The following is a 15,533-nucleotide window of genomic DNA, read 5'->3' as shown; positions in this document are numbered from 1 at the left end:
GCCACTATGCATGGTGAGTACAGTACATCGCTTCATGTGATTCCCTTTTTTCTTTGATCACATCAGCCCCAGAACATTGCTCTAAAGTACAATTTTTATGCTCTTTAGCAAATTGAGACAAGTTTTCTGATTAGCCTCACCAGCAAGTGGTTTTCTCATGACCACACAGCTGCCATTGCACTGTGTGTGTGTGTGTGTGTGTGTGTGCGTGTGTGTGTGTGTGTGTGTGTGTAGGTGTGTGTGTAAATGACCACATTTCTTCCATGAAGCTGATGGTTCACCACCTTCCTTTCATGTTTAAGTAACGTGTTGGACAGTTCTAAAGTCAGTTCCGGTAATCTTCATGCTTTTTGCATCTGGTGCAGACCATCAATTAGACTCATCTTAAACAGTTAGAACAATTAGCCTCCTTTTTTGGTCAGGAAGGTATTGTAAATTTAATCATGTAGATTATTATATTTATAATTAATCTTATAATTAAAGTAAATTGGCTTTTAGTATGATTTAATCAAATCCCTTCTTTTCTGCCTCTTTCTGACGAACAAGCTAACCAAATGATGAAGTGGTTCATAGAGGAGGTAAACAAATAACATGAGTGCAGGGTCTGTATTATTATTATTATTATTATTATTATTTGCAATCTTGTTCATAATATAATTAGAATCATATAATCATTTAAGTTCAAAATGATATACAATCTCTATATGATAGCATCGATACGATATTAATCTGATAACCACCAAACTTAATTTTCCAAACAAGTACTACAGTTTGGGTCAGTTTGGAATTAAATACTGCTGTACAGGTGTCTCAAATCTCTGAGGTGATCGTTACTATACTTACCAGTTCATGGGGTATTTTGGGTCAGGGGTCATAACAACTGTAAGTGCTTATTCTTTCTAATTCACAGTCTGCTGTGTGAAGTAATCATCGAAGACGAGAGGTTATTTACACTTCCCTGAGATATTGATTTAGAGTGCTGAGAGAGGATCATCAGTGTGACCAAGCCTTGTCTAAGTATACAGATCTTTCGCTCTCTTGCTTTCTCATGCACATACACTTTGTACGCACATGCACATCTGTAAGTACTGCAGGCATTTTTCCTATACTATGATTGTGTATCCAATACTTTAAAGAAAGTTTTTTTTGCATTCTTTAGTATACTATTAATTGTACACACTATTCCCTATTAGTTGCATTGGCCTTCACTGTCGATCCTGTGTTTTGTGTTATTCTCTTGGTAAGCTAGTATAACTATTATTTTGTAGAAATGGTGACTTTAATATAATGTACCATAATATGTTGAAAAACCTATAGATGAGATAATACTACTACTAATAATACTAATACTAATAATACCACTAATAATAATATTAATCATAATAATAATAATAATAATAATAATAATAATAATAATAAAAATAATAATAATAATCATAATAATAATTTGCTAATATTATTGCAGTGTGTGTGTTTTTAATATAGGACACCTTTACAAGAAATGACTCACCAAATAGCTTAAAGAAACACACAAAATATTTGCATTCATTCTAATATTTGCATTATTCATTCAGGCCAGATAAAGTTGGAAGCACTTTGGTAGTTGTTTGGTAGTAGAGTAGTTGTTAAAGTTGTAAAAAGTATATGCACCATATGTATTGCCCACCAAAAACGTTTTCTCTGGAAAATCATTGTCAGTTAACATGTGGAGGAACTGAATTGAAAGCTCTGAAATACTGGAATGTTTGAGTGGACAGCTGAAGGTTCTCAGGTTTAGTTAGACTGTGAGTGGGAGATTGGGCACCGTGGCACCCTGGAGTGATGCCTCTTATGTGCTTACGTAATGTTGGCCACGATCCGTCTGAGAGACAAGGCGTATCACCAAGAATCCCCTCCACCCTCCCATCGCATGGTATTCACGATGATGTGCCGTTCACAGCTAGAGGGGGACTCTACAAGCATGTAGGTCAAACAGATCAGTGACAAGTTACCAGCGACATCTATATCTTTCCATCTCCCACTCTATTTTGCCCTCGTTCTTGCTGTATGGGGTTGTACTGGAACTTAGGGAAGATTGCTATTAGCTGACAAGTACAAGGAGAGAACACTCTCTCAGATGTTGTTCTGATGTGATAATAAGTCATTTAGAACGCTAATACGTTCACCGAGGCCTATATTTTTCAGGGTGTTACGCATTAAAACAAATAATTCTTTATTTTCATTTTAATGAGACAAATCAGGCTACACCAAAAAAAAGTTTTTTTTTCAACAACTGCACTCTTACATACATATTTTACAGTCATAGACTCCCTTTTTAGAACACCACACAAAACTATATTCAATGGCTTTTTAGTTACTTGCTCAGTGTTTAAGCAGAGCTGAAACTTATTTTTACTCTTGAACTTATTTGTCTGTCTCTCAAACTATTCATTGCTACGTCTGTTTGACAGCAACCTTTGACACGACCTCTTACCCTAGGTGAATGGAATTCACAACAAAGATTAAAATTCCTTTAAAATCCACATTTATCCAGGTTTTTGCTGTTGAGGAACATGCTTAAATCATTCTTTAAAATACTACATTTCAAAGATATTTTTTTTGTTACATACAAAACAGAAAGCCATTATGTACATCCTTTTGCCTGTGTTGCAGACACTTGGGCCTCATTGTGGGCTTGTGGCGAATGTAGTTTAGACACTTTTCCTTGCAAGGCTTTATTTTTAACCAATGCAATAAAAAGCTTTCAATCCTCTTCTTTGTCATTCACTCTAGTCATGCTGGAGAGAAAAAAGTTTAGAGATCCACTTGCCCAGATCAAAGCCAAGTGTAACGATCAAGTCCTTTATATATGGTCCATTTTGTGTTAATTTCTCGTTTATTTCCTTATTCCTAGGTCTTAGTCATTTTCAAAAGTTGCATGTTTGTATCCAGTCCATATTGCTGGTTTGATGCCTTAGAATGAAATGGCAGTCTAGATCAGTAGTGGGTTTTAGGACAGGATGGGGATTTTTTTTCATATGAGCAGAAGTGATTCATACTGGCCGATCTACTGCATACTGGCATGGGCTCAAGTTAGATACGGGGTTTTGCACAGCAGGGTATGCAAAGTTGGTGTGCTGTTTGGCTTTGAGCCGGAGACTAGCCAGGCTGGAGTTACAAGTGTCTCTGTACATGTATGGGCTGGCAGTTGTGGCATAGGGGCAGGTAGCCGCTGACACTGACACTGTGTTGAGCGTAGGGCTGTTAAGATTGTTCAAGTTGCCCAGGTTATTCAGCCCTGATCCTGGCACCCCTGTCACTGCTGAGGGCACCATGGAGGATGCCATGTTCATGGAGGGGATGGAGTTTGGTGGAGAGAACATGGGCTGCGAAGACAAGGGACTAACATTCATAGAGTTAAAGAAAGGGAAACTTTTGGCTGATAGGGGGCTGCTAGCCAAACTCTTGGTGGCCCAGTTGTTGTATGAGTAGCCGGAGTACATATCGTCATAGGGCTGCATGAGTCCATTAAACTGAGCGCCAAAGCCGTTCTTACACAGCTCAGCCTGTTGGTTCCTTTCTCTCTTTCTCCACTTGGCACGACGGTTTTTAAACCATACCTGAAGAACACACAAAGAAGAAGAAAAATCAAACCTACAAGCTATATACAATCATTTTTATTTGAACAATATGTTACACACAAAATTAACATTTGATCATCTGTATTTTTATGTGAATTGTATTTTTTATTGCAAGGTATGTGTGATAATTTTTTTTAAGGCAGCCTAACATTTGCAAACCCTGTATTATAATCATTACTACAACTGCAAAATATAATGCAATATTTAAAAAGAATGTTACATGCGTTTCATTGGTTTTCAATGAAACAGTATAAAAAACTTTATACATATAAAGTATAAAAAGACCCATAATGTCACATATGTCATAAATAAATAGCACTAGAATGACTAAAACAACTCTGCTAAACAACAAGCAAATTCACTAAAAAACAGCCTTTTATTTTAATTTCCTGACTCAATTTTTTACTTATACACCATTTCATCTGTTACTTCAGTACATTCTAATCACAATTAGACAATCACGTTTTAGTCCATTGCATTAAAACACCCCTACCTATCAACATTCATATATTTAATTTATGTAAAATGTTTAACTCGTATCATGGACACAAAAATTACTGCACAATGGGAAGACAAAAATATGGCAATTCCACAGTAAAACTATAAATCTGGCAGTTCTTAAAATACATACATCAAGGACGGAATATTTACATAACATTTCATATGAAAATGATCAAAAGAAGGACAAGCTCTACACTGCATTTTCAAACCACTTTGAGGCTGATTAATTAAACGAAATTATTCTTCTATTATGAGCTATGTCTGAGAGAAATGTCGGGAGAGATCTCTCTGCACATTAGTCAAATTTAAAGTCCTATTTTTAGAGGCTATAGGTGGATTAAAGTTTTAATTGCTAATTTTAAAAGATAATATTGAATTTAGCTCCTCAAAATCTGTTTTCTTAAGCATACATTAAGCTGAACTGCTTGGGAATTTTTATGGGTAAAACTCTATTTGTTATTCATAATAAAACAGTGAACATTTCGAAATCTGTCTAATTCTCACTAATAGATGGCTATTGATAACATTAAACCTTTATCTTTGCTCTGGCAGATACTGAAATAAGCAAGTAGGAAAGTTAACTCTTGAATATGACAAATCTATTAATATGGTGTTTTAATATTTGTCTGAGTGGCATTGGAAAGCTTGCTATAGTAATCAGAAGCTCATTTGGACGGCAAATATAATATGGCACATAGTTGCATTATACCACTAGTTTATTTTAAGGGCTGTGGAATCCCCTACTCTTTGAAACATGTTTGCTATGATATCAATGGTGTTTAAGGCTTCGCAGAAATAACTGAATATCAAATGCTATCTAAATCGCCAGGGTTTCTCTAGTCTTAATTTAGGTTCTCAGCTGTTTCATGATTTACTGAATCATCAGTATATAGTTATTTGTCATAACAATAGATTTCTATATTTTTATTCTCAGGAGCCTAAAATGATAATAAGCATAAAAGATATTAAAAAAAAATATGCATATAGTATAGTTGAGATATTTTTATTATATTGTGATGAAACTTTCCATAAGATCTCAAGTGAACAGTAATAGTAACATGACAGGGATTTTCCTGAAAAGAAAAAAATCCCTCTTCATCATTGTGGTTTTAAAGGGAGTCCAGGTCAGCTTGGCTTCAGGTCAGGGTCATAATTTAGGCTTGGACAGTGTATTAGGAACACATAGTCATTCAATTGCATAAATCAACATGACAGAAGAAGCATTCAGAATATGTTGCAGGAGTGAATGTCCTGCTAGGATTAGTGGAACACATACAGGGTTCAGGAGGCCACTGATAGACATTAGGACAGGGACAGCGCCATCCCTGTTGTTCTTTCAAAATAGCCAAGATTGCATGCTATGTGACCTTTCCTCTGTCCACCATGAATTTGATCCTTTAGATGTCGGGCAGGCATGAAGCCAATGAATGTGCTGTCATCCATCAGGCAGGCAGCCCACCTGCTTTATTCTCTACTACACTGCAATAACTAAAAAGTGCGGGCTCAGATTTGAGGGGATAGGCACCGAATTTGCATATGAGCAATATGTGTCTAATAAACGTGTGCTATATACCATTTGTATTATCTCACATATTTTGTTACAATTACATTTCTGATTACCTAAATAAGTGCCTGAACTGTTACCTGATCACTTTGGCATTTAATTATTGTATAATTATATGTAAATGTATATGACATATAACATGACAATTAAAAATTCTAAATTATGAAACAGTAAATTAACAAATTAACAGCAAGCTTTGAGAATAACATTTTCCAAATCTTCTCTTTAGTGATATAATAGTTTCTGAGTAAATGTAGATTTTCACTACATTTTTGATCACAAAGCACAAACAATTCTGTGAACAATGAATACTCTTCATATCATAAAGCAGCTGTAAGAGTTACTAAGTGGTGCTCAGTTTCTGCACTAGACACATACCCTCACTCGTGCTTCTGTGAGATTTGTCCATACGGCGATTTCCTCTCGTGTGCTCATGTCTGGATAACGGTTTCTTTGGAAGGTTGCCTCCAGTTCCTGTAGCTGCTGGCTGGTGAAATGTGTCCTCTGCCTGCGCTGTTTCTTCTTTAATGAGCCATCTTCGGGGTTTGATTCATCTGTCTGATTTTGATGCGACTTCTCTGTGTCTGCATTTGAAAAATAAACATATTACAGAAATTCACATTGTTTTTGCACCATTTTGTGATTACAAACTTCTTTTTTATTAACGCTAGTGACAAATAAATTTTTGCATGGGAAAAAAAATGATGCATGGGAAAATTGTCTTTTCTTGAAACGTTACCCACCAAGAATAAAGAGTGACACAAAGCAAAGTAAACAGCAAGACCAAACAGCATTTGTTATGTCTGGGGAAAATCCTCCCTCACCAGAGCAGTTCTGCAAATTGAAGACCTCACAGAAGGAGCTAAATTAGCTGGCCACATAATCCCTGGATCAGGCATTAGTGACAGGGCAGGTTTGGAGCTGTTTGGCATGGGCTTAACTACAGGAGCATTTCTAAATCAGCAAGCTTCCAAAACATACCATGATTCTCAATAAATCAGTATGAATTTTTCAACACATCTTTGTGCATTGTTATAAATAAAACCCTTTCAAAGTACTTAAAATAGCTCCTTATTCAAACACAGTTTTAATATTTGAATTTGGTTTTTACTTAACGGACCTGGTCACAAGAATTCACACACACACACACACACACACACACACACACACACACACAGGCATGCAATAATTAAGATTTATGACTTCTTAAACCTGCAGCTCTACAATACAGGGTTATGATATGTTCTTTCTGATTAATTTACACTGATTTCTTTTTGTTATGAGGAAAATGTCTAATCATTTCATTGCAAGCCTGTTGGTTTGTTGGCATCACAAAGCTCTGTAGTAGGATTTATGTGTGTGCCGCATCTCTTGACTGGCTCCAATTAAATAAAAATGTATCAACTCGTTGGCTGTCCTTCAGATTATAACATTAGTGAATATATGTCCCATAAGGGTAGGTTTAAATCTCTCACTTAATGATAAAATAAAAAACACAACCCTTTTAAAAAACACTCTGAGTGGTTTTATATGAGCACTGTGGGATGCAAATTTATTCATGACCTGTTTTAAAGCAAGCCAATGAATGACTTGAGAGAATGACCAGAGGGACATTTAGGGGTGATCAACATATTTCCAGATGTACTGTATATATGGTGATTATCTGTTGCTGAAGTGTAATGTCATTTGAACTTTTCAGACATAACAAATATGTCTGTCTCTGCTACACAGCAAGATAAGAAATTACAAAATAAATATAACTAAATAAGATAACTTTCAACAAAATACATAAAAAAAATATTTTTAATTAATATTAAAATTAATTCTAATAATTGATATTGCCCACTTTTTCAGATTGTTTCTTCTGTTCTTATTAGTTCTCATGTTTGTGACTAACTTTTGCTTTAATGTATTAATCACAATAACTGTCAGTATTTTTTATATGTACTGTCTGTTTACTATGTATCATTTCTTTAGTTTTTCATTATTATTTTAAATGAAAATTGCCTAAATTAACTGTCATAATATGTTTCCCTTTAAACATGAACTTGCATTGCTTACTGTAAAAATATTCTCAACCTTACTTTGGTTCATTGTTGTCATGGAGTCTACCCTTTCTTTATGGAAATTATTGGAAATAAAACATGATAATATAATATGTGCTTTAGCTGTTATTGAAGCATATGTGCTGATGCAGGGTTAGTAAAAATAGAGAATAAAGTGTTTGTTATTATTGAGTGTTATAAGAAACAAAATTTTGAACCTGCTTCTGTTTTAAAAAAAAATCACAGATCTAAACCAAAATTAAAGTTAAGATTGAAATGCTGTATTGTTATGCTACTCTCAAGGGCTTTGTAGATATAAACCACTATATTTCACAGAACACTTTTTGGATTTGCACCATTTAAACCAAACCTCGCAACATTATCCTACATAAAACACAAATCCCAATTTAAAAACTTGACTTCAAATCTAATGAACTACTAATGAAAATGAAAAGGCTATACAGGGTGAGCAAAGTCTCTTATCTAAGTAACCCATAATATATTTAAAGGCTATGCAATATAAAAACATAGAGCCCAGGTTGGAATTCACAAGTAACAGAAAAAGTGTCATTAACCATATGTTCGTACCTAATTTAAGCCTAGATGTAGTACAAACATCAGGTTAATGACACACATGATAAAATATACACATTTTGTTCTCTTGTGAATTCCAACATGTGCTCCTTATTTCTATAATACATAGCCTTTGAAGATATAATGGGTTAATCTCACATCAGCCAATCATCAGTAAATCACAGTGCAGAAAGTTGATTTGCAAGTGCACAATAGCCCTGGGCTTGTTTGAGAAATAAGACACTTATCCCACAAAGGGAGAAGAAAATTCAAAATAAAAACCTAAAACCTTTGTTTCTTTAGGTCATTAACATCATGGACTTAAACAGTCGGATTTAATAAGCTAAGGCTATTTCTGTGTTTTCATTGGATATGTAAAGTGTCAAAGAAAATCCTGGTTTACCACCGTCTACTTCAAACCAACCCTGAAATAGCGACGTCTAAAAACGCATAGTGCCAAAGTTCATCCAAATATGTGGCATATTATTAGGTCTGTATGGCAGTAAATGTGTGTCTGTGGATGTGCACGCGCGCGCCCTAAATTGCCTTTCTCTGGTGTTCGGAAAATCTCCATACATAGGAGAAATGAACACAATCTTTTTATCTGTTTTTTGTTTAATAAAATGTAACTTTATTTGGAAATAAATCGACTTGTTTGTAAACATACACTAAGATTAATAGAACTTGAAAAGGTGTTGTAAATGTAATTGCTTAATTGTCTTTATTGTAGTGCTTTAGTAGGCCTTTGCAGTTTTGGGCGCACAGATCTTGGATTAATAAATTTGACATTTGCAGCATAACATTAGCCTTAGACCCGGTGTTAGTGTGAACATTTCAGCTCCAGTTGACTAACCGCTGTTGTCCTGGCCTTTACACGCCGCGTCGTGCTGCGGAGTGCCGGAGTCGGACAGAGACAGTGCGGGGCTGCGGGCCTCGGTGTCCGCCAGCAGATTAAACTCCATCCCCCCGACCCACAGGCTCTGCAACACACCACAAAACACACATACATTCAATGACTACTTCTAGGAGTAATTATTTCACTAAATAAAACGCATTTTAAATAGATCATATTCACTAGCGCAATGAATTCACTTCCATTAAATAACCTGGTTAAACACGCAAGGGATGTTTTATTCGATTTCCCACAAATAAGCTTGTCAGGACTTCAATTTCATTGGGGGAAAAAACCCTAACATTTCAAGTAGCCTATTTTCCCTAATCTTTTTAGCCGGTTACCAAAGTGCAGGTCTTTACTAGCGCGTATTTTTAGAAGTTCAGGCAATTTCATTTAAATAATATGTAGTCTAGGCTGAGAGTATTCCATATATATTGTCTAAATCTGCTGACAATTTACAATCGAGTGTTTGTTAGATAATAGTAACAGTTCCAGACTGTGAAATATCTTTATTAATTAAGGCATAAAGGCTTAAGTCGTGATTATACACACAAACCGACATGAGCAAATTAATACACCTAGATTTTGGACTTTTTCTCCTAATTAAATCAATAATTTTTTATTATAACTGTATATAATATTCTTTGAGAAAAAAACAAAAGCAATAATAATTTCGGTCCATTTGAAATACGGAGAGAGAGAGAGAGAGAGAGAGAGGGTTCAATGTGATGCTCACTCTACTTTTTAACAAGTTCTATTCCTTTTTTGGAAACTCTGCCATGATCAAACAACACCAACAAACCAATAAACACACTTAATCTTCATATTTATACGAGAAAAGATTGTATGCTTGTTATTGTCAAAAAAAACTATTTTGTATTGCGAAGCGCAAATCCATGACACCGTAATAAAGGATAAAATAACATCTCGTTTATTTATACAACAGCAGTTAACACCTTACACATGGGAGAATCACTCCCTTCACGCACAGACTGCTCTAACCTCTAAAGTGCCCTAATGTTTCAGTTCGCCTTTAGGCTGCCAAAAAGCGAGACTGGAAGACAATATTAATCTATAAAGCCCCTTAGAGTAAAGCGCTTTTATCTGCCTGGAAAAGAGCAAGAGATCGATCCAGATCATTCTATTTTAGTCTTTAAATTGGAAAGCTGTATAAAATATCGGTTAATCTGTAAAAATGTAATATCCAGATAAAGCTTTTTCCTAAAAACCGACTAATAAAGTGCACTTCCAAAAGGATTACATGATGATGCACTTAAAAAAAAAAATCAAGCGTATGTATAATATGCACCACTGCTAAATGCAGTTTGATCATATTGAATGATCATGATGTATAGAATATGCTCATTTAGACCTGTGTGCATACTGCAGAGAAAGCCAGCATCATTATGCACAAAAGGCAATGCAGAACTAAGCTAACCATACCCCTCGTCGAATGTCTTCTTTTTAGACGAGAAGAAGCCAATATAAAATAATATAATAATAAATTAATGGCACTTGTGTAGATAATTTTGATATTTATATGATTACGTTTTGTAAGGAAAACTGTGGAACAACGGGATACTAACAGAGATGAAACGTTACAGACAAGGAAAACTAAATTATTATTATTAGGCAATTATTATTATTATTATTATTATTATTATTATTATTAGTCATAGCGCCAAATATATACGTAACATGTAAAGAATTTCGGCAAATCATATAATGATTTAATCGTTATTATTTACGTAAATATTTGTTAATTTACTAATACGTTTATTTTTTATTCATCCATAAAATATGCTATTCGTCTAATGCCTACATATGTATTTAAAATATTAAATTAAAAAATATATTTTCAGTTTTTATAATTTATTTAGGAAATGTATTGTGTTAAGGTTAATTCTGGAATGCACAACACTCATGCGCTGATAATCACTCTGTACTTAATATTGTCTGTAGTATGTGTTCAACTTCATCTTTTTATTAAACGGTGTGCACGGACAGCATGTCCTCGCCTCATTCTGAGGTGCCATTGTAATAGAATATGTTTTGCTCTTGTAAAGCATTGACTGATGTGTGTGTAACGAGAAAAATCTCTTGAAACAAGTGCCAACCTCTGAGACTAAAACCTCAAAACCTCAAAACCTCAACAACAAAAAACTATCAGGAGGTACCTATTATAATCTTACACTGCGGTTTTGAGACTCACTGTTTATTACAGTAAGGATAACAATATATAAGAGTATTTCATTTTGTCGGTAAAATATTACAATGCCTCAGTTCCAACAAGGCATAAAAAAAACAAAACGGGAATTCGATGACTGATAAGAATTGAATGAATAGGGATTTGGGGTTTGTTTAAACGCAGAGCTTGAGGGATTGAATTGCATGTCATATGTAATATGTTTGATTACTTTCGTTATTTTGACGGAACAAGATGTCATGGACCTCCTCCGGTGAAGACAAAACATTCAACTCGATATACTGAATTGTTACAGAATTAAACAAACTATCAAGTTAATATGACTTTTCGAAAAGAGATGCGTTATATAATAATAATAATAATAATAATAATAATAATAATAATAATAAAATTATATACATATGTAGTTAGTTAGTTAGTTTCATAATTTAAATGCTTGTATGATGACGCTGTCTCCACATTAAATAAATATTCTGACTAAGATGCTCCAAGCTCTGACACTCCGACCTCCAAGCACTTTATAGGCAACATTATATTCAGCACCGCCATTCGGTATTCGGTAGCAGAACAGTTTTATTAGTATAATCGTTATGGTTTGCACTGAGTTGGCCTTGTGCACATTTCACGCTAAGTTTTACCTGCCGATAATAACTGTATTTCCTGTAGATTAATATCCAGTACAGTACCTTTAAGGATTCGAAAGGAGGAACAACCCAAGAATTTACATGAAGTACTCGTGCTTTTCTTTCCCGACTTTTCAGCGCGTATTTTGACAATAATTTGCATAAGCAAAACATTGGTTCACATGAATCGTTTTTTTTTAGCGCATGTTTGGTTCTATAAAAAAGAAGAAAAACCAGAAGTTAAACCAGTAGCCTACGTCCAGCCGTCGGGCTCTTAACATGGTTTAGTACATGCAGCTCAACGAAGAATATTTGATCCATATATTAACGGAGAAGTTAACATACGCGATATATATATTGCGATCTCGTTAAAAATAGCTATTAGGGCAGAGAAGATAATAGATAGGAAAATCCTCTAATTTTTCTGCAGATTGTTGAGTCCATCTGTTGGTTAGACCAAGGCAGACTAAGCACATTTCCACTGGCAGCATTATTAGGCTGGGAATTATTCATAAACGCGTCCAGAATTAATTCTCTGGATTAAGAGTTGATTAAGATGTGTGTCACTTTGCTGTCTGAGAACTTATTAAGGGCCCACTCGAGCCGGCGGCAGATGGAATTTCTACCCAATGTTTGTAGATGTTAATTTCCACCCTCCTAACATCCATTTGCATTTGCCTGTGTGTTAAAGCTGCAGCTCTACATATCCCAGAACTGAGAGATGCACAGCTAGCAATATAACACTGCCAATGTTTATTCAAGCAGTTTTAATCTTTGTGCTGGGATACAGATGTTTTTGCTGTAGGGACGTTAAACATCACATCCCCCAAAACAAAACATATCAAAACAGTGAAAATGCGGATACTTTTTAATGAGGAAAAAACTCAGACTGGTAGTAAAATATAATCTATAATAAATAATTAGATTATTGCATCCTTACAATTGAATTTGAACTTGAAACTCAGGTCATGTTTTCTAGCCTTAAAAAAATTATATATAAATATATTTATTGTATTATTGTATTGGTTCTACTGTGAGGATCGTGCAACAAATGCCATGAGAGCTTAGATGTAAAATTGTTCTTAATAGTGAATTAATTAATAATGTACCCAAAAATCTAGAGATTACAATGCTAAGTGTGCGGTAGACCGGTGAGAAGCCCATCCCAGCCCAGGGAAAACTGATGGGCCACAGCTGAGCCTGAGCTGACAGGGATTTATTCATTACGTCACGCATGATAATGTCCACGAGGTCGCTTAACCCTCGCGTGAAAGCTCAAACAGGCGCGATGCGTAGTATGTCCAGATTTACAACCTACTCCGACTATATACTCCATTAAAACTCAACCAGATGTGGCTTTTACTAAAAGTTTGTTTATTAAAGCTGACTATTTTTTTCTCCCAAATCCATCGCTTTCATGATCTAGATGATGGCAGGTATAGACATTATTTGGTTACATGGTACTAGTAGTTTACAGTCATTGAACTGGAGTCTTAGAGTGTTTTATTATATCTCCCAAGTAGTATGCAAATTCTCTACTTATACAATAAACATCGCAGATGTATGAAGGCATCGTTCTGGGATATAAAGTGTCAAATAATTTACAAATTATTGTTTTTAATCTAACATGAATATCCCGTTTTTGAAAGAATTCATATAAATTATTTCAGCAAAAAAATCAGCTGTCATATAGCCTATAGGCTCTAAAATGTACTAAGTTAATATTATGATGGTTTATATTGAGTTGCATTTTGTTCAGTTATGTTTGCCTATTTGTTTGTGCAACTAATCTATTTCGGAGTCCGAATAAAAAAATCCCAAAAACTTTAAATTCTTCTCTTCAACAAATGTATTGCTAAGCTATTGTTATTATTATTGTTGTTAAGATATAGCCTATTGTTTTGCTCTAATGTTTAATTTAGTAAGTAGACTACGCGGAAATAAGACTAGAGCATAAGATTATTAGATTATTGTCGTCTATAAATGCATTGTTAAGGGTAGAAAGTATAATGTAATTATTATCTCCCATACAGCAGACGACCTGGGGTCGCACATGGCTGAGTTTAGGCACGTAAAGGTGAGTAATGTCAGTGTCAGTGAATGACTGACCTGTTGCAGCTTCTGTCCAAAATGATTCAAATACAATCTGATGTGTGGGATATTAACGATGGGGGGAAAAGTGCTCACACTAAATTCTGAGCCATATCATTGCTAAGACACGATTTCTTCTAGATGGGGTTATGTCTGTATCCTGACTGGCAGATCCAGACGTGTGCGCCAGATGTAAGTGGAAACTGGGCCGGCACTATAGTCTCCCGCTCGTGCGTTATCTGGATCGGCGGGTAACTATTATGACAGAAATACCGGATAATAAACGTTCACATTAAACTGTGGGCCAAAAGATGGTCAAAAGACAAACATGTATTTATTAGGGTTTTAAATTTCAAAATCAAATTCAGGTCACCCCGACTGTATAGGCGATGTAGTCGCAATTATTAGACTAACATCTGTTCTGCAGCATCCTGACTTTAACAAGTTTGGATATAGCCGATATCTCGGTTTAAACGCTTTAATGTCATTCTTTAAAAAGATATACAAATGAAATGGAGTCAATTGGTTAGGCTGAGCGACACATTTACTGCATCGTGATTGTATCTCTTTATAATCATTCAGGCCCTGGGTCAGTAGGACTGCTTCACTGCGACGGTAAAGGCATGCTGTTTATCTTCCTTGCTCAAGCCAAGCTCCACATCACATGCAGCTAGATGCGCTGCCAGGGCTTACGGCGGCGAATGTAAACGCTTCGTGTGTAAGACACACAGAGCTCTAGGTGTTTAAAAGCATTCGTTGTCTATCACTGCACAGTTTTACGGAGAATGTAGTTTTTGACTTACGTTAAATACCTCTTTGGTGGAAGTAATTCCCGAAAAAAGCAACTTGGCTGCGGTTGAGCTGCTGTCCTGAAATGATGTACCGATCAACCGTCATGTAGAAAGTTTCCTGGACTGCAAAGAAAGATGAGAAAGCCCACGTTTCCTGATCTCACGTTGGTCTTTCATAAAGGGTGCTGGAAAAAGTGAAGGCTCGATCCCCACACGCAGAGAGGGACTGACTTTATGTTACACCCTGTGCGACAGGTCCACAGCAGCAAGGACTGCCCACCTCTCTCTCTCTCTCTCTCTCTCTCACACACACACACACACACGTTTGTAATTTCTTTGTGTGGTGTTTCCACTCGCTTGCTACAGTAGCTAAAGTTATGCTATGCCTATACTTATCACTTAAAGACATCCTTTATACCTTTTTCCCCCCCAAAACAATAAACACCCTTGTCAAAAAAAAAAACCTAATAAAAACACACACAAAAAAATCATCAATTTCCCAACCAAATCTCCCGACAAGGTCAAAACTGTCAAATCTTCCTATCATTTGTTTCCTGTTAAGAGATAAAACCTGCCCGTCCCAGACATTCAACTGCCTATTTTTTTTTAAAGAGTTACTTGAAG

At 35.5% G+C, this 15,533-nt stretch overlaps 1 protein-coding gene across 2 annotated transcripts; it reads right to left on the bottom strand.

The window, feature by feature from the left end:
* Positions 1-2,245: 2,245 nt before the first annotated feature.
* pitx3 (paired-like homeodomain 3) lies at positions 2,246-15,017 on the bottom strand. Of its 2 annotated transcripts, none has more exons than XM_053502364.1 (4): positions 14,922-15,017; positions 9,157-9,283; positions 6,064-6,269; positions 2,246-3,599 (listed from the first exon to the last, which is right to left on the bottom strand). In XM_053502364.1, exons 2-4 carry the CDS (start codon positions 9,263-9,265, stop codon positions 3,033-3,035), a joined length of 882 nt encoding a protein of 293 aa, XP_053358339.1. In that variant the 5' UTR covers positions 9,266-9,283; positions 14,922-15,017; the 3' UTR covers positions 2,246-3,032. The 2 variants fall into 2 exon arrangements, with proteins under 2 accessions (XP_053358339.1, XP_053358340.1); XM_053502365.1 differs by having other exon boundaries at positions 14,931-15,009.
* Between the last annotated feature and the right edge of the window lie 516 nt (positions 15,018-15,533).

The sequence above is a fragment of the Clarias gariepinus genome, chromosome 8, assembly GCF_024256425.1.
Source record: "Clarias gariepinus isolate MV-2021 ecotype Netherlands chromosome 8, CGAR_prim_01v2, whole genome shotgun sequence".
Classification (NCBI taxonomy): Eukaryota; Metazoa; Chordata; class Actinopteri; order Siluriformes; family Clariidae; genus Clarias; species Clarias gariepinus.
This window is presented reverse-complemented; position numbering and strand designations above follow the sequence as displayed.

What these genes read in the sequence shown, in the direction of transcription:
- pitx3 (XM_053502364.1), bottom strand. Translation starts at nt 9,265, where the DNA reads ATGGAGTTTAATCTGCTGGCGGACACCGAGGCCCGCAGCCCCGCACTG. An exon ending in TAAAGGCCAGGACAACAGCG is followed by an intron (nt 6,270 to 9,156) that starts GTTAGTCAACTG and finishes TTTCAAATGCAG; the next exon opens with ACACAGAGAAGTCGCATCAA. An exon ending in TCACAGAAGCACGAGTGAGG is followed by an intron (nt 3,600 to 6,063) that starts GTATGTGTCTAG and finishes TGTGTTCTTCAG; the next exon opens with GTATGGTTTAAAAACCGTCG.